Source organism: Natator depressus, chromosome 2 (assembly GCF_965152275.1).
Source record: "Natator depressus isolate rNatDep1 chromosome 2, rNatDep2.hap1, whole genome shotgun sequence".
In the NCBI taxonomy this organism is placed as follows: domain Eukaryota; kingdom Metazoa; phylum Chordata; order Testudines; family Cheloniidae; genus Natator; species Natator depressus.
The window spans coordinates 73,626,421-73,652,106 of NC_134235.1; the positions used below are offsets into that span (position 1 = coordinate 73,626,421).

Here is a 25,686-nt window from a genome sequence, read left to right on the forward strand (position 1 = left end):
GGTGAGTTGAAAGGGGGAAAAGTAGGGAGGAAAGTAATTAAAAGAGGCAAAGGGATCAGTGAAGAGCTTGGAAAGAGATAATTACAAGGGAGAGGAGAGGAACTATAGACAAAACAGGAAGTAGCAGCAATAGGACAGTCTAATTCACTGGAAAGAGGACAATGTGAGTGAAGATTAAGACTAGAATGATGGAGGTTAACAACATCAAGAGGCAAAAAAGGAAAATATTACCCTTGGAGTAAGGAAGAGAGGAGAGTTAACAGAAAAGGAAGAAGTAAAATGAATGTGCAGTAAAATGGAGGGGGAAAAGGGAAACTGAACTGAACTGGGAACACTCCAGAGGGCAAACTGGGTAAAACTGGAAAGGGCAGAAGAGGAAACTACACTGTACTGGACATGGCTATGAAGGAAACTGGGTGCACTTGAAAGTGGGGTTACTCACTGTGGAGGATTCCCTGTTTCTCTTCCTGAGTACAGGCCCCTCAGCACACCTGGGCAGCTCCTCCCTGTAATTGAGAAAATTTGGGTAGCCCTGTCCCCTTCTCTATGACATCACATCCTACTCTATAAAGGAAGTAAAAGTGCCAAGTATTACAGTGTGAATTTGATGACAGTGGGAAGGAAACAATAAAGCTACGCAAAACATCAGAAATCACCCTGTCTGGGGAAGTGGGAGAAGGGAGGGCAGTATGTGCTGAGGAAGCTGCACTGAACGGATTGTGGAAACAATAGCCAGACACATGGATACAGAAGATCATCTTCACAAAACAAAACAGAACAAAACAAAACTGACAAAGCAATATGTATAACACTACAGAGATTTTAATCAACTCCACCAGACAGCTTTTAAATACCACAGTATGAAGCAAATACATTCTAGATATAATGACATACTAAAATGGAGAATATGTTAGAAAGGCTGAATGTGCTGGAATGAACAATTGCCCATTGTGGGAAATGGTTTAATCACTGGATGCACAGTGTGGGCTGTGGTCTCATATATCCTGATAAGTGTAATTGTATTCATCTAACCATTTAGAACAGATATAATATATATATATATATAGTGTGTACGTACACACACACACACACACCCCACAAAAATTACCTTAAGTGAAGAGCAAACATTTCCTGATTTAGAATACTATTGAATGAGAAGTCAGTGTTCCCTATGTCTGGGGTTTTTCATAACTATTAAGACGACTATTTTAGCTAAATACAGTAACTAGTATTTCTTGTGAAAGAAAAAACTAAACAGGTTTAATTTAATGAAGCTTATTATTTGAAGAAAGTAAAACTGATTAGGTGAAGAAACAATTCAATGAAGGTCTATGATTTCCCCCACCTACCTATGGAAAACAGGATGAGATGACAGTACAGAACAACACACATACAGCATTATTATCAAGAAGCTTGTGAGCTAACAAACAGACTGAACTAATACATGCACCAACAATGCATACCTCCACGGCGCACTCCCCACCCCGCAAAAAAATTGTTATTTTCACAATAATGCTAAAGATTAAAACTGAACTAGTAATTGTGCACTAAGACACGTAAAATAATAAAAAAGAATAGCTTAATGCAGCTATGAACACCTTGGTAAGACAAGGTAATGAAGGGCAAGGGAGGAAGACTTTTCCTGTTTTAAATCTTTCTCCTATTCCCCAACCTCATTATCCAACATTCATCTCCTCAGAATGGGAATTTACTTAGACCTGGGCAATGACTGGTAATGCTGTGATTATAGTTAATAGTTAGGACCCCAGAGCAAGTCAAATTACAGTCATGAAAAATAGGAGTCTTCCTGTCCCTAGTTCTTTGGGATATATCCCAACATATTTTCTTAAGGGCAGGGAAGGAAGGGAATGATTTGCACTGTATCCCTGAGGATCCTACATTCGTTCTTCCACATTAGGTATAACTAGCAATGAAATTCACCATCTAAGAAGGACTAAGAACAGTGGTGGGCAACCTGCAGCCCATGGGCCATGAGACAGTTTGTTTACATTGACCATCCACAGGCACAGCCGCCCACAGCTCCGAGTGGCCACAGTTTGCCATTCCCGGCCAATGGGAGCTGCAAGAAGCAGTGCGAACCACAGAAATGTGCTGGCAGCTGCTTCCCGCAGCTCCCATTGGCGAGAAATGGCAAATGGCAGCCACTGGGAGCTGTGGGCAGCCATGCCTGCGGACGGTCAATGTAAACAAACTGTCTCACAGCCCGCCAGCAGATTACCGACGGGCCACGTGCGTCCCACAGGTTGCCCACCCCGACTAAGAAGATCCCATTGAACCCCATCATGACACTCCTTAAGAGAGCTGGGGGTTCAGTACAGAGGTCACCAAGATACTTGTGTAGTTCACCCACACCCTGCTGATTTGGATAGTGAAGAGACCAGGACTCTGAACCAAACCCAGGTTCTGTCACATAGCACTTCTGAGAGCTACTAGTAGAAAACAGACCTATTAATAAACATTAATGGTCCAGGAGACAAATTGGTACTTTTGAATTTTTTCCCCCATGGGTGCTCCAGCCCCAGAGCACCCACAGAGTCAGCACCTATGCTCCTGTATACTATTGACCAACAGCCAGAGCACCCACACACTAAATCCAACAACCAAATTTAGACTGAAGTATCACAGCCCACAGGAGATTAAACTATTATGTTCCATAGGTACAGAATAGGAGGGATAAAGGTGCACCAATACTCAAGGCTACTGCAATGGCAGAGAATTAAGCATGAGATACCCACATGATCCCAGCAAGCAAACTTCACTACTAGCTCTTCTTTGAATCTGTTCCAGTTTGAATCCGTCTTTCTTGAATAACGGTGACCAGAATCTGTCCACAATATCCCAAATGAGGTCTTATCAGAGCCTTGCACAATGTCTTTAATACTTCTCTATCTCTACTGGAAATGCCTTGCCTGATACATCCTAGGATCACATTTCCATTTTTTGCATCATATTGGTGACTCAGACATCCTGTGCTCAACCACACACCTAGATCTCTCTCCTTCTGTCAATTCCAACTGATGAACTTCCATCTTATAGCAGAAATTCTTATTATTAGACCCTAAGTGCCTGACCCTTCACTTTGTAGTATTAAATGTCATCCAATTTCTGCTACTCAGTTTTCGGGATCATCTAGTTCTTCCTGTATAAAGCTCCAATCTTTCTCTGTATTAACAGAGCCTCCCAACTTTGTACCCTTATAATCTGTTTGGCAGTAATGAAGCCAGCAGATAATCTCTGTATGTAACGTATCACTGGTTTTTTTTAAACGTATGCGTACAATTGCCCTTCAATGCACAGAATCAAATCTGCTCAACTGTTTGCAATTCAGCCATTACTGAGCAACACAAACACAGAGAAGACACACAGTGGTGCAAACTACAGTTTTAGCAATCACAGAACTCAAGAACACTATTCTCATGTGGCAAGTAGGAAGCTTTTGCAGACAAGTACCATCTACTCCTGCAGATTCTAGCCATTATGTTTGCAGAAAAAAAGCTCTCTTAATATGAAGCCAATGTAAACTGATACAGTGCTGTCTCCCTAAACAAGGCTGCTCCCACGGCTCTGCTGCCGCTCATAGCTTTGCTAAGCTTTCCACTAATACATCCAGATCCCTGTGAACAGCAGCTACACTGAAAAGAATCAGGTACATTTAATTGCTGCTGCTTGGCAAAGCTACAGTCCAAGCAACCACAACAACACTAGAGCAACACACTAGGAAAGACCATCCAAAAAACCCAAACACCACAGGCTGGGAGGGAGGTAGAAGTGATACCAGCTAGCCCCTTTTTCTAAGCAGCCAAATTACTGGGGGAAGGCCTACACAGCACAGACAGACCCATGCATGCAGCCAAGAGGCACTGGGATGGATGGGGAGAGCAGAATGAATATTTCTTTCTTCCTTTCAGTAGACAGAGAACATTCAAGTTTTTAGGGACCTATTAGCTAGCTAATTAATAGAAAGATGGAATCCCATGCAAGGGTACAGAGATAGTATCCTCAAAAATCCCAGCCTGCTCCTTCTCAGCTGTTTGCTCATAGACAGGCCGAGGGGAGGCAGGCCCCCACAAACCTTTCGTATTGGTTTTTGGTCAGCAGATTTAGCCTTCTGGCTATTAGGTTTCTGCTAAAACTTCAAAGCCTTCTGTTGTGAGGGGAGAGACTGATGGATAAATCGATTAGAAGAGAGATTGAGAAGTATTTTGGGCTGGGATTGAGGATGGGAAAAGCAAGAAGAGACAAAGGGGATGAAGTAGGGGACACAATATGTGAAAAAAAGAATGCAACAGAGTGAAAGGTAAAAGGAGGAAAATATGAATGAAGACAACAAAGGAAGGTACACCACGATTATTGCAGCAGTTCTCAAACTGTGGTTCATGGAGCACTTGCTTGCTGGTGGTCTACAGATAGCTGGATGGTCACATGATGCTAGCTCTCTTCATTTCCAGCTGCTAAACTGCATTAAAAGACACTAAAAATATGTTAATAACTTTCCCAATATTACTTTTCCATATGAGCAATTATAGTTGCCATAGTGATGTTATACAATTGTGAATGGAAGGGGAAATGTCCCTGCGACACTTTTTTTTTTCTTTTTAATAATGTGGTCTATACTGTGAAAAAAATTGAGAACTCCTGTATTATTATAGGAAATAAATGAAACAGTAGAATGAAGGCCAGAAGAGTATGAAGGTGTAATAAAAGCAAAATTAGATAGAGATAAAAATATAGTATATTCAGGTTTTCTAAGTATATCAAACACAAAATTTAACAACTGATTGGTAAATTGCACATGTATATCATGATCCACATTGGCTCCCTATTAGTTTCTAGGTGGCATTAATGGTATTGACCTATAAAGCCCTAGTGGCTTAGGATATGCGACCCTAAAAGTTCAGACAGCCAACACCACAGTCGGCAGAGACATATGAGCTGCAATCCCTTCAGTTGCCCTGGGGGAAAACAGCTGGCAGAGAGTTTTCTGTCAGCATATCAACTTTGGAATTTACTCCCCATCTTGGTCTGAAACTGCCCCAATATGCTGACCTTCAGGCTATGGAAGACCTGTCCAGTTCCTTAGACATTTGATGAAGGCGAAGAGAGAGAATGGACCTCTCCGGTAGGATGGATGATTTCTCTGTTCTACAGCTTTGATTGGCTGGTTTAATGTTGGTTTTGGGACTGGGATAACTGGACCAGTTTTGAGTATGCTGTTTTTTCTATAATGCCACATTTTAACTGTTGTAATGGCAGCTAGGGCTCTTTGAAAAAGCAAAATAAATGGCACACTTGCATTTAGAATTCAAAATAAATAAATGTTACAATTAAATACAATATACAACAGAACAGCACAACTGTTTTATTCCTTTAAATTGCAGAGGCTGTAGCAAGTAAAAATTTTTGTCACAATGAGTAAAATCAATCCTCAGGCTTGATTTCCCATTATATCACTTAGTAAGACAAGCTAAGTATCTAAATGACTGAGATCCTGAACCTGCTTTGGGATCAGTTACCACAGATCCCAGCACTTCCCACTGACTATAACCGGATTTTGCATAGGCACAGGGTCCATGCTACTAGATTGCTTTGCAAGATTGTGGTCAAAGGCAAATATCATGACAAGAAACACTGAATTTTGTTTCCATTTCTACTATAGCATGAGCTCTATTACTATTAGCAACCAGAGAGTCTCTTTTAGCTCAAGTGACAGAGGGTTACGAGTTTAGAGTATTAGGATGGGTGTTCTAGTCTGTGACATATGCATGCGGTTAGCTGACAAACATGGGCTCTATGCAGTTTGTGGCTAAGAATCAGTACATTGAGACACAGCGCCACTGTGGAGAGAGCAAAGAGAAAAAGGTAGCCCTCCCACCCCATCACCACATCAGAGATTGGTTAAAAACTGCCCTGAATTCATGGCCATGATCCTTAACTGCATCCATCAGGAAGGTGAATGCCTCTTTGGCGCACACACCCTGTACAAGGGGAGAAAGCGACCATGCTTAGGTGATTGAGACTGTTCCTTTCCATCCCAAGCATTTGTGTCCTGCATCAGCTTGCCTGTATTTTATGCTGTAGATAACAGAGGGGAAACAATATAAAGAAACACTATGAACAAATTAAGAATATAGGAACAGCCATACTGAGTCATTCCTAAGGTCCATCTAGCCGAGTATCCTGTCTTCTGACCGTTGCCAATTCCAGGTGCCCCAGAGGGAATGAACAGAACAGGTAATCATCATCCCCTGTCGCCCATTCTCAGCCTCTGGCAAACAGAGGCTAGGGACACCCTGCCCATCCTGGCTAATAGCATTGATGGACCTATCCTCCATGAACTTATCTAGTTCTTTTTTTGAACCCTGTTATAGTCTTGGCCTTCTCAACATCCTCTGGCAAAGAGTTCCACAGGTTGACTGTGCATTGTATGAAGACACACTTCCTTTTGTTTCTTTTAAACCTGCTGCCTATTAATTTCATCTGGTGACCCCTAGTTCTTGTATTATAAGAAGTAGTAAACAACACTTCCTTATTTACTTTCTTCATACCAGTCACGATTTTATAGACCTCTATCATATCCCCCCTTAGTTGTCTCTTTTCCAAGCTGAAAAGTCCCAGTCTTATTAATCGCTCCTCACATGGAAGCTGTTCCATACCCCTAATCATTTTTGTTGTCCTTTTCTGAACCTTTTCCAGTATCTCTCTTTTGAGATGGGTTGACCACATCTGCATGCAGTATTCAAGATGTGGGTGTATCATGGACCTATATAGAGGCAATATGATATCTTCTGTTTTATTATTTATCCCTTTCTTAAGGATTCCCAACATTCTGTTCGCTTTTTTGACTGCCGCTGCACACTGAGTGGATGTTTTCAGAGAACTATCCACAATGACTCCAAGATCTCTTTCTTGAGTGGTAACAGCTAATTTAGACCCCATCGTTTTATATGTATAGTTGGGATTATGTTTTCCAATGTGTATTACTTTGCATGTATCAACACTGAATTTCATCTGCCATTTTGTTGCCCAGTCACCCAGTTTTGTGAGATCCTTTTGTAGCTTTTTGCAGTCTGCTTGGGACTTAACACTGATTGCTACGTGAGTGATGGAGAGAAAAATAGCACACAAAAGCCTGAATATACTCACTTTTTTTTATACGTTTTATCACTCTAACACAAACTAATATAGATTTTTTTTCAGACACTAAAAGGTTTGCTGTACTACTGATGTTTCAACATGGTCAGAATCAAAATACCTGAAGAGGAAGTCTTCTGAAATCATGTCTCTGTGTGTGCGCATGCAAGTGTGTGTCTTTAAAAACTTCCATCACTTACTTTCCTCAGGCAAATGTAATGTTTAAGGAGTACTTCCAAAGTGAGTAACATATTCCTACTGGCTACTCTCTAAATGTACCAGATTTAACAAGAGGAGACAGTTATGCCAGTTTTCTTTCCACTCCTCTCCTACAAGGAGTTATGTTGTTAGACGGTGTCCTACAGATACAGACCTAAGATTTCAGAGAGAAAAAATACTAAATCATAACATATACGATTAAGAATAAAATATGTTTAGGGGTATATACTGCAGCTAAATACGTACTTCCTATCAGCATTTAAAATACTTTTTCCAGATCAGGGTTATCCATAAGATTAATAAAACAAGCAGATTGTGTGTTGTGACTGATATGGGTATATTGTGAGGCATGAATACAATTAAGCATTTATAGCCATGTCACTCTGGGCTGACTATAACAAGGTTTTATTTACAAATAATAGGATTGTTACATTATACCACATCTAACAATAATATAGAAAGAGATACTATTTAGCTGTGTGGCCCTTAACAAATCACGTAGCCTCTCTGTGACTCAGTTCTCCCATCTGTAAAACAGATATAATATTTATCCTCATTGTACAGCATTTTGATGTCTGGATGAAAAGTTTACTTACATACTATCTCAGTCTTTGTAAAGAGATTCCTTATCCTTGCAAGACCCAGTATTTTCTCTCTTCATTTCCCATCGCCAGCTACACAGCACAGTTCCCTGTACTGCTGCCTGTTGGCTAACATGAAAAGAAGGGGAGCCGAACTGTGTTGTTACTGATGTAGAGAATGAACCTTTGTTGGTAGGTTTTATCCTTATAAGGATGACCAAAGTGTGTGTGCCTGGGGGGCGGGGGAATCCCTCCAAAGAAAAGTGAAATGAAAGCCCTCATCTTGTTTTATTCAGGGGGGAATTATTCAATTTTCGAAGGAGCTAGTATTACAAATGAAAGGGACTTTGGGGGTTTTCAAGCTTACAGAATGTTCAAAACTGACTTGAAATCAATTTGAATTGTGACATATCCCTGGGTATGTAGTCAATTCACTGGCACAATCAAATTCTAGTACTTCAAATGCTCCAAAAGTAGAGAGGAAAGTCACATTTTTTAATTAGAGAAATATAGCCTTCTCGCGCCACATATAGAGAGAGAATTCTTTTGTTAGCTGCCAGTAGGATTTTGCTATCTTTGTTAAATATAAAATGGTTAGTGTCATAACAAAGATCAGCCATCATTTTATGACATTTATCTTCATGGGTGAGGAAAGGAAGGGCTACTGTGAATTATTCCACCTCTCCTCATGAGATGATTAAAGTTTTAAGAGATTAGTCATCAATACCAGCTGTATATAAAATAAAATTCATGACAGTGTGGGATGCTATGGAGCTTTAATTGCCATGAGTTGGGGAAGAACCACCTTACTCGCAGATGGTACAGCTGCCAGTTACTCATGCAAGGTTCTCAAACAAGGGAGAATCAGTACTTTGTACCACACCAAACCATGCATATTTTGTTTATCACATATCTTGTTCATTTTTAATTCTAATCTTCCTGTCTTCCTCCACCCGTCTTTAAAGTACATTAGCTGTAACAGAAATGGGCTCTATTTGGGTGGAACCTAGTGATGTTTGTATAGTTTGTATAAAGTTTGGCAATTAACGTATTGTTTCAAACCCATTACGAACAAGAGTTTGGCAAGGTACCGACAGATCAGATAGAATACATGATGGTGTGTTTATATAAGAGGGAGATGTCCTAAAGCTTCTGTTGGGAAGACCTGCATGATAACTTATAGCTTTTCTATTTGAGAACAATCTAACCTAGGGTTGCCAATTTTAGGTGGAGGGATTCCTGGTGGTTTCATCACATGACAGTCTTTAATTAAAGATTAATCTTTAATTCCTGGAGACTCCAGGACAACCCTGGAGGGTTAGCAACCCTAATCAGACCAACCCAAACTGCTGGCAATAACAAAAAAAACAACACCTTTCATAGCACCTTATACTAGCAGTTGTTCTGTCTGTTTGTTTGTTCTGGGGTTGTTGTTGTTTATAATACACACAAACAGTATCGTATTTTCACATTCCCACTCTTCCTCAAGGCAGAAAATGCTTTTGATTACAATTGTGGTGAGTTGTAAGTGCTTGGAATGCATGGTAATCACAAGGTTTGATGAAGGGGAGCAGATTTTTTTTAATGGGGGTGAATTGCCTTGGCTCTTTTGGAGAAGTTCTTCTCTGGTTACTGCTAGACCATACCTATAATTTAATCTGTGACTCAAAAGATAATTTTAGGGAGTAATTTTTTGCCTTTGGAATACATAAAATGATAAGCATTACCAGTTTTCCACAGGGAGCATATCTTTATCCACACTACCCTCGATAAAGGCTTCAGGAAGCCCAAGCATAAGGTTTTCAAAAATTCTTTGATGTGATCAGTAACTTACACGGATCAGCCATACAGCAAGGCAACATTACTGTGAGGAGGATGTACCATGACAGTATGGTTGAGAGACACTGTATTGACATAGTCGACAAAGGAAAATCAACAGAGTGGTCTACCAGCTGAACAGAAGTTTCCCTTAGAGATTTAAACTCAATAGAAGCTATCAATCTTCATAGCCAGACCAATTAAATAGGGCCTAATGCCCAAAAGGAACAAAGATGAATTCTGACTTCAAAATTACAGAGGTGATAGTGAAACAGAGATAAAGATGTGATCTTTATACCAACAGTTTGTAACCCTAAGCCCAAAATTAAGATGCAGATTTTGCCTACCTATCTGAGTAAAACCTGAAGGCACTCAGGATAGGTCACTAGTTGTCGGCAGCCATGAGCTCCAGACTCAGCCTGGAAGGATTACCCTTTACATGGGTCATAAGCCTGCTTCAACTCCAAAATCAGATCAAACAAGAACTCGGCACATACTAATGGGAAATCTGAGATGCAGTAAATCAGCCTGCATGCCACAAAACTATTTCAGCTGTGTCCTATGAATCACAAACAAGGTAGATACTTTAATTTGTAGAGGAAGGGGTACGTAGGATTTTCTTTTTCGGCCGGGAAAGATACAGGTACATCATTTTCACACAACTGGGTTTCCTGCTCAACCAAGAGATAAGCTTTATTTTGGGCCTCTCTTAGTTTACTGCCCCATCTCACTGTCCTATCTTCATTCTACTCTGAACAGCAATGGCCCTTTTTTATTTTCTGGCAGGTAAAAGCATCAAGGAAAAGCAAAGTAGGAAAGGGCAAAACACGCCCATTAGGTAATTAACGTATGATTTATTCAATGGCAGATTCATTCTGCCCTACTTGAACTATACACCTGCCTTTGATGAGGGGAGTTCTAGCCTAAAGTAAGCCCTTTTTTGGAACCACAGGGGTAAACATTCGCAGCTCCTAGTCTCAGCATAGCACTAGTCTTTAAGAAAGAAATGAAATTCCAGTTTAAGCCACATTCACATTTTAAGTAGGACTTTTCTGAATGCTCAGCATGAATTTTTATTTTTTCGTAGCCCCAGTAAATCAAATCAATTTCTTTGGTGGATTCAATAACATATCCTTCCCTGTATACTACACCGTGACATGGTGGGAAGACTTGAGTGTTTTGAGGACCCTGAGAGTTTTGCCAGGAGGAGTTACTCCTGGTAGGGCCATCGAAGCCATATAAGTCAAAGGGAAGGTTCAGATTAATAACAGTCCACTGGTTCTACAAGTTGGGGGTTAAACAAGTGAATCAGTTCAATAACCTGAAAGCCTATGGGGATATCCAGAAGAGAATAATATCACCAACTGGCAAAATAGCAACTGCATTGACCAGTTTCAACAAGATCTGATAAGTTATAGATTTTAAGTTATTGACCAAACTATGAATCTTCAATTCAAATGTTATTTCCATCTTAACATATGGATGTGAAAGCTGGAAAGTCACCAAAGATAGAGACAGATGTCTCAAGGTCTTCGAAAGCAAATACCTTAGAAAAATACAAGAGAGTAAACGAAATAACATATGCCAAGATTTCTCAGAGTTCGACACCTCCTTATCTCTAAAGTTACTCAGAAAAAAAGGATGGAAATATATAGGACATGTGTTAAGAATGAAGCCAGAGTACCTGCCATGGCAAGCGTGCCACTGGGCAGCTGAAAGAACATGCAAAAGGGGCCAAATGAAAGAATACCTCCGTCCAATACTACTCAGAGCAGGAAATCTATAGGACTTAACAACATGGAGAACATACAGAGAGTGGCTCAGCACAGACAGGGATAGAGGAGCCTTGCTCAGGCCCTAAGCGACATATGACACCATGGGAAGGACTATGATTTAAAATCACCTGCAGTCCACAGGAAAAAATGTAATTGTCTTTTATCCTTCAACTCTATCGGTGCTCTAGCATAGAATGAACTCTCTTGCTCAATGGAGCAATCTCGGAACATTTTTATTTCAAGGATATGGACATTAATAACATTATTGTAAAATTGGTATCCTAAAAGAAAAGGCCCTTGCCTATTCACAAAAGCTCTGGAAAGAATTCTAACACACATCAGAGCTATAGATTCAAAACATTCATTACCAAAATCCCCATGCAAGTTACACAGACTCCCCAACAGCCTGCACTCTTGGGAACCAGTTCCAGTGACTGTGGTCTTAGAAAACCATGTTTCCCTAAAAAATCCTATTAGCAGAAAGACGAAAGGTCACTTTACACAAAGATTATGATGCCTCAGCATGGGCCTCCAGTGTAGCTATCCAGTTCATCTTGTGCCTATAAGGCAATACAATGCAGTGGCTGGATGCGCCTTTTGGCTTATACTCAGAAAGGTGCATTTTGCCTTAAACCATTCCAGATATTGTGACCCATAAATACAAATCTATTTGTGGAACATTTCGATGTTATATTCTTCAATGATAAGAAAATACATCAGTATTTCTGGTTACTAAACAAAAAACAGCTGTAGTCTCATCCTCAAAAAGTTTGGAAGAAGGCTTTTTTACAAAGTGATTTCAAGACAGATACATATATAAGCATTGCTTTTCTAGAAGCAATCTGGACAAGATCAGGTGGCACCGACTCTGAAAATTCCATTAGGAGAAAGGATTGCCTATCACTCAAAGGAAAGGAAAATATTTCAGAAGACAAGAGGGTCTTTTCATTTATTTCTAAAGGTTGTTGTTGTTTTTTACCTTTGCAATATTCTCTTGGTTGAAATGGATAAGGCAAATTATCCTAAAATTAGTTGGAATGTGATGTAATAAGAAACACAGTAGTTCATTTCCCAGACAAAGGTTCTAATTATAGTTGACACGTTCCCCTGATGTTATCTGGACCAGTGATCTGCTAGATCACTCCAATCCTCGACTCTGCGAGCCAGCCTTACCCTGCTCTGCTGTGAGAACCCCCACTCCCAGGCTGTTCATGCACAGCCTTTAGCATGTAAGCTGCTCCCAGCTATGTGAGTGAGCACTTTTGGCCAGCTGCCGCATGGATTGTGCAACCGAAAGACACTAGCAAATATCTCCGGTCCCAGACACAACCCTAGGAACCTCTGTCTTGCAGTGCCCAGTTATGCCCGCTGGACGCTGCAAGCTTATATGAGTTCGTCAATTTAACAAAGAAATGGATATGTACCAGGCTTGTTATATGTACCACGAGTCTCTGACACACTTCAAACCAAATGCACAGCTTCAGGTAGAATAAACAAACTAATTTATTAACTACAAAAGATTGATTTTAAGTGATTGGAAGTCAAAGCCCAACAGGTCAGATCTGGTGAAATGAAATAAAAGCAAAACGCATTGTCAGCTGATTTTTACACTTTCAGTGCCCTTACAAACTTAGATGCTTCTCACCACAGGCTGGCTGGTTGCCCCTCAGCAAGGCTCTCCCCTTTGATCAGCGCTTCAGTTGCTTGGTGATGGTATCTGTAGATGGAGGTGGAAGAGAGGGAGAGCATGGCAAATGTCTCTCCCTTTTATCACATCCTTTCTTCCCTCTTGGCTTTGCCCCCGGCCCACCCTTCAGAGTCAAGTGTGCATTACCTCATCATAGACCAAACTGACCAAGGGAAGGGGGGTGACTCACTCAAGAGTCCAACAGATTCTTTGTTGCTGCCTAGGCCAGCATCCTTTGTTCCTGTGAGGCTGGGCTGGGTTTGTTCCATACATGAGGTGTGAACTGCCCCTCTGCTTTTGGAGAGTTTTTGCCGGGGCTTGTTTTAAGACATGAGGACACATTTTCAGCTTGATAACTATATATACATGAAATTACAACCTATAACATTACTATAACAACAATGCTCAGTGCATCATGAGCCTTCCAAAGACACCCGACATGACAAACTTTGCACTGGATACTACGCAATCACATTATTAGGATGAACATGGGGATGCAGAGTGTTCCCCTGAGATACAGAGTGTCACAATAATTTCTACAGAGGACAGGATTGTTTGGTTTGTTGTTTTAATCTCCATACTTCATAATACCAAAAATCTCAAGAAAACAAACATTTCGCAGGGAAGTCTTATTTGAGATTATTGTGTTACCACTTCACTTAAATAACTAGCTGACAGTCCAATGAAGTGTTTTTCCAAAATTAAGAAAATTAATTTCTCTCTCTTTCCATTTCTCTCCTTCTCTATCATGGAATTTTGGTTTGCTCCGGGGATATTGGGGGGTTTTTTGTTCCACTTCACAGTGTGTGTGTGCACCTCTGCATCTTTTCTCCCACTGCAGTTCTCCAACTCCTCTCTGCCACTTTTCCCTGACCCTGTGCCAGTATTGCTGCTCCCACACAGAAGATGCATGCAAGTTTGCATTTTAAAGTCCAAGAGATAGGTATGTGGCAAAATACAAGGATACAGAAAACTTTAAAAGGGTTTTATAATATGCCTACCACAAACAAATTCTGTAGTAGTATATGTCTAAATGCAGGTTTTTGGAACATTAGTACTTACAGAAGTTTTCTAGACTTCCCACATCTCTCTCTCTCTCACACACACACACACACACACTTACTTCAATATCTAAGTAACTTCAGCCTTTAATGGCACTTCAAGTAATACATAAGGGGTTTCTTAACATGCAAGTTTTAAGAATGCTGAGAAGAGCAGATAGGTGCAATGTTCTTTTAAATTTAAACTGATAGTTCTCTCTGCATCTGTGACTTTCAGGAGCACTTCCCTACGCACACATCAGGCATCAAACTTCACTTTCTGTTACAGGGACACTTATGTGGGTGTAAGCAGAGTCAGAATGAGCTCTACCTTGACATCTGGTGGTGAGCTGTGGAAAAGGACTTCAGGGGCTGATCTTGTTTGCATGGGCACTCGTTTGAGTGCATGCTTGCCCAAATGGTCACTTTGGCTGCTGTGGGATCCGCAGTCTCTCTGTTATTGGGGCAGGAGTAATAAAGGGTTGCTGTCCTGGTTATGTGAATCAAGGACAGTAGAACCGTACTTGGCATTTTATGATGGAGGGACTCGCTAGGTAACTAAGTAACACTCGCTAGGCAAGAGACATGAGTGCCAAAACCCACTGAATTGAGAAAGGCTGGGGACAGGTATTTGTGCCTGGTGGTGTGGGTCCCTTCTGAGGGCCCTAAACACCAATTTCACTCCCCTCCTCTCTCCAATGTATAATATCAGAGCTAATTTTGATTCCTTTAGGAGTCTGGTTACAGGCTGCTGAGATGAATTCGCTGTGGCCCAAGGGTGCAGCAGCACTGAGGCTCCCCTACTTTGAGCTGAAATTACTGAGTGCTTTTAAGTTGTGGGGGGGGCCTGAAGATATATTGGCGAGCAGCTAGCAGGAGGTCTGCTGGAGAGGAGTGGGACGGCTGGCGGAGCAGAGTGGCTTACAGGATGGCTGGTAGAGCGGAGCGGCTCGCGGTGAAGGCTGCAGCAGCTCCCACGCAGAGAGGCAGGGCAATCGGCCGTCAACACAAGGAGCAGAGCACGTAAGGTGCCCCCATATCTCCCCTCTTTTTCCACCGAGGCTGGGAGGTAAACTCTGCAGATGAACTTTTGAACTTTTTGGGTTGGTGGACTTCTGGGACTTTGGGTGACTATTGGGTTGCTAGACTTAAGATCCTGAGGGGAAAAGGACACTGCCAAACTTACTTGGGGGGTGGGTCTTTTGCTCATGGTTGGTGTTCTGAATCCTGTTTGTGGCGTTTCTTCAACATAATGCTGCACTGTTTCCCTCCTTTATTAAAAAGCTTTTGCTACACTCAGACTCTGTGCTTGTGAGAGGGAAGGTACTGCCTCTTAGAGGAGCACACGGGGGTATTATGTAATTGTCCCAGGTTACTGGGTGGGGGCTCAAGCCAGTTTTGCATTGTGTTATTGGAATGGAACCCCTAGATACTGAACCCAGCCCTTGTTGCTGCCAACTCTGACGGGCAGAAGGGTTACACAGATCAGACCCAAAGTTTAGACAGTAGGGATTTTTTGTTTTGTTTTCAGATTTAAACACTGGCCTGAAGGGCTTGCAACTCAGACTTTGCAGTACTCTGCTAGTGCATGCTAACTACAGTGAAATTAATCAGTTTATTTTCATTGCCCAAACTAACCAAAATAAAAACAAAAACTGCATAGATGGTGAAAAATATTTTTAAATATAATCCAAATTTTAATCACTTAAAATGTTAGTAATATAAAGAATCTTTATGGTGATATATTAGACAGAAGCTGCACCTATGCAGGGCAGAGAACCTCATGAAGGGGTGGATAGGATCTTTGTTCTTTTTCAAACACATCTACTCTATCATTAGACAGTAACCCCAAAATACACTAACTGTAACAGATGCCTGAAGAGAAACAATTAAGAAGATCTATTTTTTGAGATCCAACTAAAGCCAAGAGAAGAAAGCAGCCTGAAGTTTAAAAAAAAAAAAATCAAATCAGCTCATCAAATGATAAACATAGTGGCTCAGACATGTGCTCATCACCTTCCAATCCACACAAAACATAGCCACTAAAATCTTCTAACCCATTGCTCTTTATCGCATCCTTTTTTAAATCTGCCCTCTGGCTTATCTTCAACTGCTTTACATTTATACCTTGATTTAATCCTCATGCCCTTCACTCTATCCTTCTCTACCTATTGTTTGTTCCTCATTACTTACACTGTATCCTGCCGTTCTATTTCACCAGTTATGCCAGTCCGCCCACCCATCCATTTGTTCACTTCTTCCACGTTTCCGCTTTCTTACACACTACCCTTTGTGCATGGAAAGTGTTCCCAGAACTAACTAAAACAGCTTTACAACATCTACCTCAAAACCCTCTTTTGCTATTGACCACTTACATCATGGATAGCTATTAGTTTGTTTACTAAAAATATCCAAATGATTCAGAATCATCAAGCTGTCCAGTTAGCCAATGTTACTTCATCCTCCTTCCCTCATTGATTGATTGTTTTATAAACACTCACTTGTGCCTTGTTTCAATTTAGGTTTTAACATTTTCGGGTCAGGGATCACGTCTTCATTTAGAACAATGCAGCCCCGATCCTGATTGGGGCCTTTAGGGAATCACACAACACAGATGAAGTAAAAAAAATTATGTTCTTGTTGCCTTGAACATAAAAAATTCTCAGAATGCAACACCTGGGATGGGGGAAGTAGACAACTGCTTACAAAAATATTTTTATCCTTACATATTGCGAGATGACATTACTAGATTCTGAGTCGGAAAACTGGAAGAGGAAATGAGATGCTACATGTAACAGGAGATAGTTTAGTGCGTGAGTGTTATCTAAAGGTGACCTGCAAACATAAAAGGTAAATTCCATTGACTTCAGCAGTACATATTGAATGCCCTCATTGAAAAGGCAAAGATAGCCAGATCAGACTACGTGCAGAGGACCTCCTGGGAGATGCTGAGCAGGCTCCACTCCAAATCACAAAAAAAGAAAATGAAGACACTCAGCATCTTGCAGGATTGGGCCCCATGAACAATCCAAATTTGCCCTTTTCTGTTTTTATTTAAGGTCTTGGGAATTCACAGACTTCTGGCTCCTGATTCTTTGCAATACTCCATTGGGTCCCCTTGCTGTGATATCACAACTACTAAGGAAGCTTTCTGGAGCACTGAACACATCTATAGAGAGCTGAGGGCTCTTACAACGATGTTGTGTAGTTTTCCAAGTTTCTTTAAAATCATAACATATTCCTCTTTTCTTCAATATCTATATTCAGAGGTCTGGCTCCATGCTCCAGAGTACCTCATTGGTACCTGAGGCACCACAGTTGATCAAGACAAACATGTCTTCAGAACATCTCAGAGAAAAAGGTAAGGTTTAGTTGTTTACAAGATTAATGTCTCTCATTCTAATTAATAGGATCACCGTCCACATATTGGTAAAGTAAATTAAGTTTACACTTTATTTGCAGTTCACCTTTTAAAATCTTTTTTTTTTTTAATCTACTAATCTCTAGAATACTCAATACTAACAAAAAGCGGTACTGGCATGTACATGCAACCACAGAAGGTAAAGGAATAGATGGAGGAGTTGTGCTACCTAACAAGTGCAGCAATTGCTTTGAATTTAAAAAAAAAAAACCTGAGGAAGCTCTAGGGCAAACAAACAACATTAAAAACCCCCACAGATCTTCAAAGCAACATTGATTGTGGATCAAAGGGAAAGGCCATCAAAACCTCCCAAAGCAGCAATATTTCTGCATGTCTAAAAAAGAAAAGAAATATGGAAATAGTAGTAGGTCTCTGTTAAGCCAACAACAAAGAAGCCCTTAGTGTAGTAAAACAAAGTCATGTCAAATCCCCATTTTTAAAAATGCATGAAGTTCCTTTCATAATGTTTTAAACTGTATTTATAGTAACAAGAGTGAAGACTGGAGACAAACGTCAAAAGGTATTACAAAGCTCTAGCTATACATGTTACAATTTGATTTTTGGTCTCATTTGTGGGCTTCAAATATAAAAAGACATACTGCAATATAATTCCATACCACTGAATGAGCTACTTCAACTACACTAGCTCAGTAGAACAGAGGACAAGTGACCTGTAACCATATTTGGACAGACAGCCACATTAAACGGTAACATGCAGGCTAACAACCACATCTCCAAAGTGGTTATTTTCTAAAGCAGCAATTTCTTTAATTAATTGGCATAAAAACTTGCTACTTTAAATTAAAAGACTTAAAAAAAAAAACTATTATGCAGAAACAACAATTTATCCTTAACTAAGACTTGTAGCGCCAGGAAGCTACAAAAAGAAATACTCAGAACCAAAGCATTAGAACACCCCGGTTCACTCATCCCCTGTACCAAGAAGATTCTGCATAGTGCAGCAAAACATGCACAGTGCTAAGCAATGTGCGAAAATCTCTACATCCATTTAATTATGAACAGGTCTTGGAGGAGGAAAAACAGACATGCAGGCAGTAATCTAGTGAACTTAAGTGACGTGAAAATCAGCCAGTTTCTGAATTTTCAGCTACTCCCACCATCAAGTGGAAGTTATAGTTTAAGTGTGCTTTAGAGCTGCACTTAGAATAAAGAGAAAAGGATAGTGATGAGAGCAAGTTGTTCACATAAATAAATACTTTCAAACGGTTCCGATAAAAAACCATCCTTCATAGGTAGATGCTCAATGCTTCATAAAATATACTGGCCACACTGGTTTTGACGGTTTACCAGCCTAAAGCATCTGCTCCCTTCAAGCCTATTTTACCTATCTGGGTCATACGTAAAGCAGTATGCCTGGCAGCCATAACTAATGGCTGAGTGTGGTTCTATGACAACTCCAATCCATACCATTGAAGGACTGAACCTCAAAAGAACAAACCCCTTCAATTTAACTTCAAATTTGTGTTGAAATTTTCCAAGCGATCCATTCATTCCCAACATCTATGTATTTGTAAATCTACATTCATTTAATTATTTTAGGTTTCAGAGTAGCAGCCGTGTTAGTCTCTAAGGTGCCACAAGTACTCCTTTTCTTTTTGCAGATACAGACTAACACATTTATTTGAGTATAAGCTTTCGTGAGCTACAGCTCACTTCATCGGATGCATTCAGTGGAAAATACAGTAGAGGGATTTTATATACAGAGAGAACATGAAACAATGGGTGTTACCATACACACTGTAACAAGAGTGATCAGGTAAGGTAAGCTATTACCAGCAGGAGAGGGGGGAAAAAAAACTAACTTTTGTAGTGATAATCAAGGTGGGCCATTTCCAGCTGTTGACAAGAACATGTGAGGAACAGTAGGGGGGGGGAAATAAACATTGGGAAATAGTTTTACTTTGTGTACTGACACATCTACTCCCAGTCTTTATTCAAGCCTAATTTAATGGCGTCCAGTTTGTAAATTAATTCCAATTCAGCAGTCTCTCGTTGGAGTCTGTTTCTGAAATATTTTTTGTTGTATTATTGCCACTTTTAGGTCTGTAATCAAGTGACCAAAGAGACTGAAGTGTTCTCTGACTGGTTTTTGAATGTTATAATTCTTGACATCTGATTTGTGTTCATTTATTCTTTTACATAAAGACTGTTCTGTTTGACCAATGTACATTGCAAAGGGCCATTGCTGGCACATGATGGCATACAGCACATCGGTAGATGTGCAGGTGAACGAGCCTCTGATAGTGTGGCTGATGTGATTAGGCCCTATGACGGTGTCCACATATCTATTCAGGGGACACCATTTTTTTTCCTCTCTTCTGCTGGTAATAGCTCACCTTACCTGATCACTCTTGTTACAGTGTGTATGGTAACACCCATTGTTTCATATTCTCTGTGTATACAAAATCCCCTTACTGTATTTTCCACTGCATGCATCCAATGAAATGAGCTCACAAAAGCTTATGCTCAAATAAATTTGTTAGTCTCTAAGGTGCCACAAGTACTCCTTTTCTTTTTAATTATTTTAGTGTCTTCCTCAATTTTAATATGACTGATGAACTTAGAATGTGAAACTACACACAGACAAAAGTTACCAGAACTGCTGGCTTATTACATCTACTAAAAATATAAACAGCTGGTCTACAAACAATTCTTTTATGATGCATCTGACTGTGTATGTCTTGTGCAACCAATGAACTTGGAAAATCAAACTCAAGGCACCAAACTAGTATAGGACAGAAGTTAATAATATTTCAGGACTTGACTTTAATAGAATCATAGACTTTAAGGTCAGAAGGGACCATTATGATCCTCTAGTCTTGACCTCCTGCACAATGCAGGCCACAGAATCTCACCCACCAACTCCTGTAACAAACCCCTAACTTATGTCTGAGCTACTGAAGTCCTCAAATCGTGGTTTCAAGACTTCAAGGTACAGAGAATCCTCCAGCAAGTGACCCATGCCCCACGCTGCAGAGGAAGGCGAAAAATCCCCAGGGCCTCTGCCAATCTGCCCTGGGGGAAAATTCCTTCCCGACCCCAAATATGGCGATCAGCTAAACCCTGAGCATGTGGGCAAGACTCACCACCCAGACATCCAGGAAAGAATTCTCTGTAGTAACTCAGATCCCACCCCATCTAACATCCCATCACAGGCCATTGGGCATATCTACCGCTAGTAGTCGAAGATCAATTAATTGCCAAAATTAGGCTTATAATTTTGGTCTTAAGAACTCTTAGAACTGAGGAGGCACAAGCTTTTCCAGTCAATGGAGTCATTTTCAGTTGCTTTAACTTTTTCAGTCTTTTTAAGCTTTTTCCGGAAATTTGGCAGGTTCGCTCTCTCTGAGCAAACAAACAACTAAGTTTAAAGAATATATGACCCAAAATAGTTCAATTGTAGTAGACTAAGGGCTGGGGGAAGAGAAGGCTACTCTCCTCCTCTCTCCTCCCTCCCCCATTAAAAAAAGTGCTATGTTTTTCTCTATGATTAGTGGAGGTTAGTGAGGAAAGAGATAGGGTGCTACATATGGAAAGAAGTTAAACCTCAAAGGAATCCTGCCATCCTCCACAAAATACAGGTCAATTAATGTCTCCAGGATTCCTGCCTTATTGATTGCACAGTATAAAACATTTTAATGTGGTATAATAAACAGATGAATATAGTGGCATTTTATTAGTTTCTTCTTACTTTAAGACTCTATACCAAAAACATTACAAGAATGTTAAGATTACAAAGACGATTTATTCAAGTATCAAGAAATGATAAATGTAAGGTTGCCTATCAACCTTCAGCCTGATCGCTTGGGCATATGCATTACAATATAGCCTTATTATAAAATAAATTTACTATTTTTTCTGCAGAACTGCTGCCTCTTTCATTGTGCGTGCTGAACAAGGAATAAGACAGGGCTGTGTAATGATATGGGTGCAGGGTCCAGATTACCCCTGCTTTATTCTATGTAATTGTTGAACGGGGCATATGAGTTTGAAGTGGGGATGCTACAGACACCACTATATCCACTTCTACCATGACTAGTGTATAGCTTAGGGCTAAGGAACTAGACTGCGACCCAGGGAATCTGCATTCTTTTTCTGCCTCTTTCAGAGATTTCCTATGAAACCTTGGACAACACATTTAATCTTTCTGTGCTTCAGCTCTGCATAGGTAAAAGAAGATTACTACTTAACTTCACAAGCATGTTGTAAGGCTAAATCAGTTTACATTTGCAAGGCTCTCAGGTACTACAGTGATTAGTGTCAAATAAAAGCAAATAAGAGAAAAAAACATTTTAGTTAGTCCACAATTTGGAAAATGTGCTGTACATGGGGCCACACACTGGAGGAACAAAGAGGACAAAGTGAAAAATTCAACAGCTATTTCATTCACTGAGCACTGTCCCCATTCTTTATTGTGTGAGCTAGAGGTGCTATGGAAAAATAGTGCATGAACATGTAATTTAAAAGACGTGTATGTGTATGCATTACAGTACAAAGGGAGCAGAGTTAAGGTTATTTTAAAATCTTAACTTTGTCATTTCATAACTTGGGAGTACTTCTCTTTACAAGCTTAACACACTTGTAGGCTTTTTCTAGGAAATATAAAAAAAGGGTACCAGTACTTATAACATTAATCCAACCTTCCTATTGTTAAAAATAAAGAAATTCAGTATCCAATCAATTTTATAACATAGATATTGATCTAGCTAGCTCATGAGTCATTACTTGTGAGTACGTATCAATCACTTCATTCTTTACTTGTGGTTGGAATGAAATTGATTTAATCAAGCCTTGCAGTAATACATTATTGATGTATTCCAAGAAAATGGAATGATAATGAACCATCAGGCCCTTTACATAAAATACTATAAGGACTCACAAATTTGGCGTCAATTAAGATCTGCTAGCATGTATCCCTGCACTAGTAGATCCTGATGCAGAACCAGGGTCAAAGCAGGCAGTCTATGCATTAGTCATATCGGAAACAGATTATGGACAAGCTTCTGGATAACTTAGTAACTTTGGGAGGGTGGACAATATTTTGTACAACAGGCAATGTGCTTCATCACCCACTCTTCATATGTAGCACCCACCAGTCCCAGTAGGTTGTTACAATCAAGGCTGTTCTGAGTGAGAAAAATAATGTGACTCAAACAGAGAGTCTTAACTCTTCCCTATTTATGTCAGCTCAATCTATGTTCTAGAAGCTATTGAACTTTTCCACAGAGTCAACTACACCTTAACAGACATTTTTCTCGTTTGCATGGACCACCTCCCTTCCCATTCATGATGGCTTATATTCCCTGTGGCAGCTACAGCAATTGCTTACATGCAAAACTAACATTAGGATAGAATTCCATGTATTTTAAATGTCTTTTAATGAAGTTTAGCAGCTTACAATAAAACAGAAGCCAGCCACAAACCACCATAAAGAGCTATGAAGTCCACGAGTTTGGGAACATCTATTCTGGTCATTAGTTTGGGGAACAGAGTGCCTTCTTAATACACTTACTCCTTTACCAGGATCCACAGAGTCAAGGAAAGACAATAGCGAGAAAGTAAGAACCTTGGGCCTGGCACATTTCCCGTTTTACACAGGCATATTTTTCAACTCTAAAAGTGCCTACATCAGACCATCCTTGCTAAAGCTGAACTAACTGTAGTAATTTTTTGCCACTTGTCCAATGAATCTTATATGTTCAATCAATGCAAGACTCCTATGAGGCACTGGCAGTGACATCTATAGTTAGGACTGCCTCCTATTTTGATATAAATTATGCAGTGGAAGCACTGAAAGGCTGAAATTCCAATGTTATGCTGCATGGTCCCACGAGACACATCCTTTCAAAAAGGACTGTGCTTCACAGCCATCCTAAGACAAAAAAATAAATAGAACAGACACTCACTAGCACCACAAGAAAGGGATCACATTCTTTTGATACTAATTTAATTGTTGAAAATAATCAGTAAAATGTGAAATTGATATGAATACCCCCCAAAAAACCAATATAACCTGCAGCAGATCTTTCTAGCGGTCCTCTTTCTATAACTGCATCCAACTGATGCTGAAACAACCCCATCTTCAGGAAAGGCATATGCACTATAGTGTACAACCACACATGCTGTATCGTACACACACACTTCGTGAAATTCCTAGAATGGAGAAAACTCACACAAAAGGGTCCTGAAGCGCAAAGTAAATGATGTGTCCTAATACACTTAGCAAACAATAAAACAAAGTCACATAAAACAGATACTGGAGAAAGAGGGAGACAAATAATTCCCCAGCCCTCTGGGAACGCATTAAGTCTTTAGAGCCAGATAGCTTTCCTGAAGAGTGGGATTGATTGCCTGGGCTATTTCTCTACACAGATGGGTGGAGAGGAATCCCTGGATAATTCTCTCTCCTACACACACTAATGGAGTAATGGGAAATCCTTGGATCTTTCACTTACATATATTTTAAAAGGGGGGGGGGAGGGACATTTCTGGGATATTTGAAACAAATACACGGGATAGTGAGAAGGGAATTTCACTCTCTCTCTTATACACACACACGGAGTGGATATTTTTCGACACACCTAAAGAAAGGCGTAGCTATATTCCCACACATTACAGGGGAAAGGGAGCGCTAGGTCTCTCCCACATATACACACTACAAGAGGGGCTACTTCGGTAATTTCACAGACACGCACACCAGGGAAAGGAGGCGCCCCCTGGGGATGAGGGAACTTCACACGCAGTGGGGGGGATTCCCCTGGCTAGCCCCTTAGCCCCTCACACACCCACGTAAGGGGGGAGGCAGCCACGCACACCCGCTACCGCTCGGCGAGTCAACCCCTTCGCTCACCCAGCCCTGCACGCTCACTCCAACATCCCCTAGTGATTGCAACAAAGCCGGGGCGGGGGGGGGGAAGAGGTCCGCACGGGGTTGGCCGCCCCATCCGCTCGCCGGGGGCTCGCCCGCCCGCACCATGCGAACGCAGCACCTACCAGGCGGGCAGCCTCGGCCCAGGTGCGGTCCTTCTTCTTCCTCTTGTCTTTCATGTTTGCATCTCATTGAGATGGTTCTAGGGGGGCGGAGGGAGGGCGGACTGGAACGCGCGGGGGAGGGGGGCCCCGGAGGGGTTCCACACAGACAAGGCTACACGGGCGCGGAGCTCCGGAGCCCCCGGGGCGGGGGGAGGAGAAGGGGGCTGGGCCGGCTCGGGCTCCCGCAGCAGCAGCAGCACAGCTGACAGCTTGAGGGATGCTCCGCTACTCTCACAACAATGCACTATGACGTCACACAGGGGAATGGCGACCGCACCAAACATCCCAGCCAAGGCGGCCGCCCTCGCGAGGAAACTGCGCACGAGACCAGAGCGATTCAAAAACCTCGCGAGAGCTCTTAGGGCGGCTGCCCCTGAACAACACGGCGGGGGGGGGGACACTAAGCAGGAACTACACGTCCCAGGGTGCAATGCGCAGCCAGCCGGCGCCCGCGGAGCGAGCTGGAGCATTGGCCCGTGGGAAGAATCGTCTCCACTGGGCAGCGTGGACGCAACCCGCTGCGCGCGGTTGCCAAAAGCGCTCGGCAAAGCCAGAGCCCTGTGCGCGCGCCTGTCTCGGGAGGGGCAGCGCTGTGGTTATTACAATGTGTGTGGGGACTGCTAGGCACTATGGCAACAACGTGGTCGTTTAAAGGGGATGCCTATTAGAGCTGGCTTGCTGAGCTTTCAATTATAAAATAAAATGTTTATTTTTAAATCCTACCAAGCCTATTAAGGCTATTGCCAAGCCATGTGTACACCTTAAAGAATCAGGACAGTGTAGGTTAAAAAAAATCTGCATCCAAAGCCCCCATCCATGTAGATCCCTGAGACACACTTACAGCCACACACTAGCTCTGCTGCACTTCCAGCACGAGAACCATACCTCCATTCTGCCATCCTATGTTCTGTCTCCCAATGCATGAACCATCAGCGGTCTC

The 25,686-nt window shown here is 41.3% G+C and overlaps 1 protein-coding gene across 1 annotated transcript in view; it reads right to left on the reverse strand.

The window, feature by feature from the left end:
• The window catches only part of ASXL3 (ASXL transcriptional regulator 3), a 148,328-nt gene extending 123,527 nt beyond the window's left edge, over nucleotides 1-24,801 (reverse strand). Inside the window, exon 1 of the mRNA XM_074944427.1 lies at nucleotides 24,708-24,801. Within this exon, the coding sequence (XP_074800528.1) occupies nucleotides 24,708-24,761 (54 nt within the window). The 5' untranslated portion in view covers nucleotides 24,762-24,801. The remainder of the gene's footprint in view (nucleotides 1-24,707) is intronic.
• Between the last annotated feature and the right edge of the window lie 885 nt (nucleotides 24,802-25,686).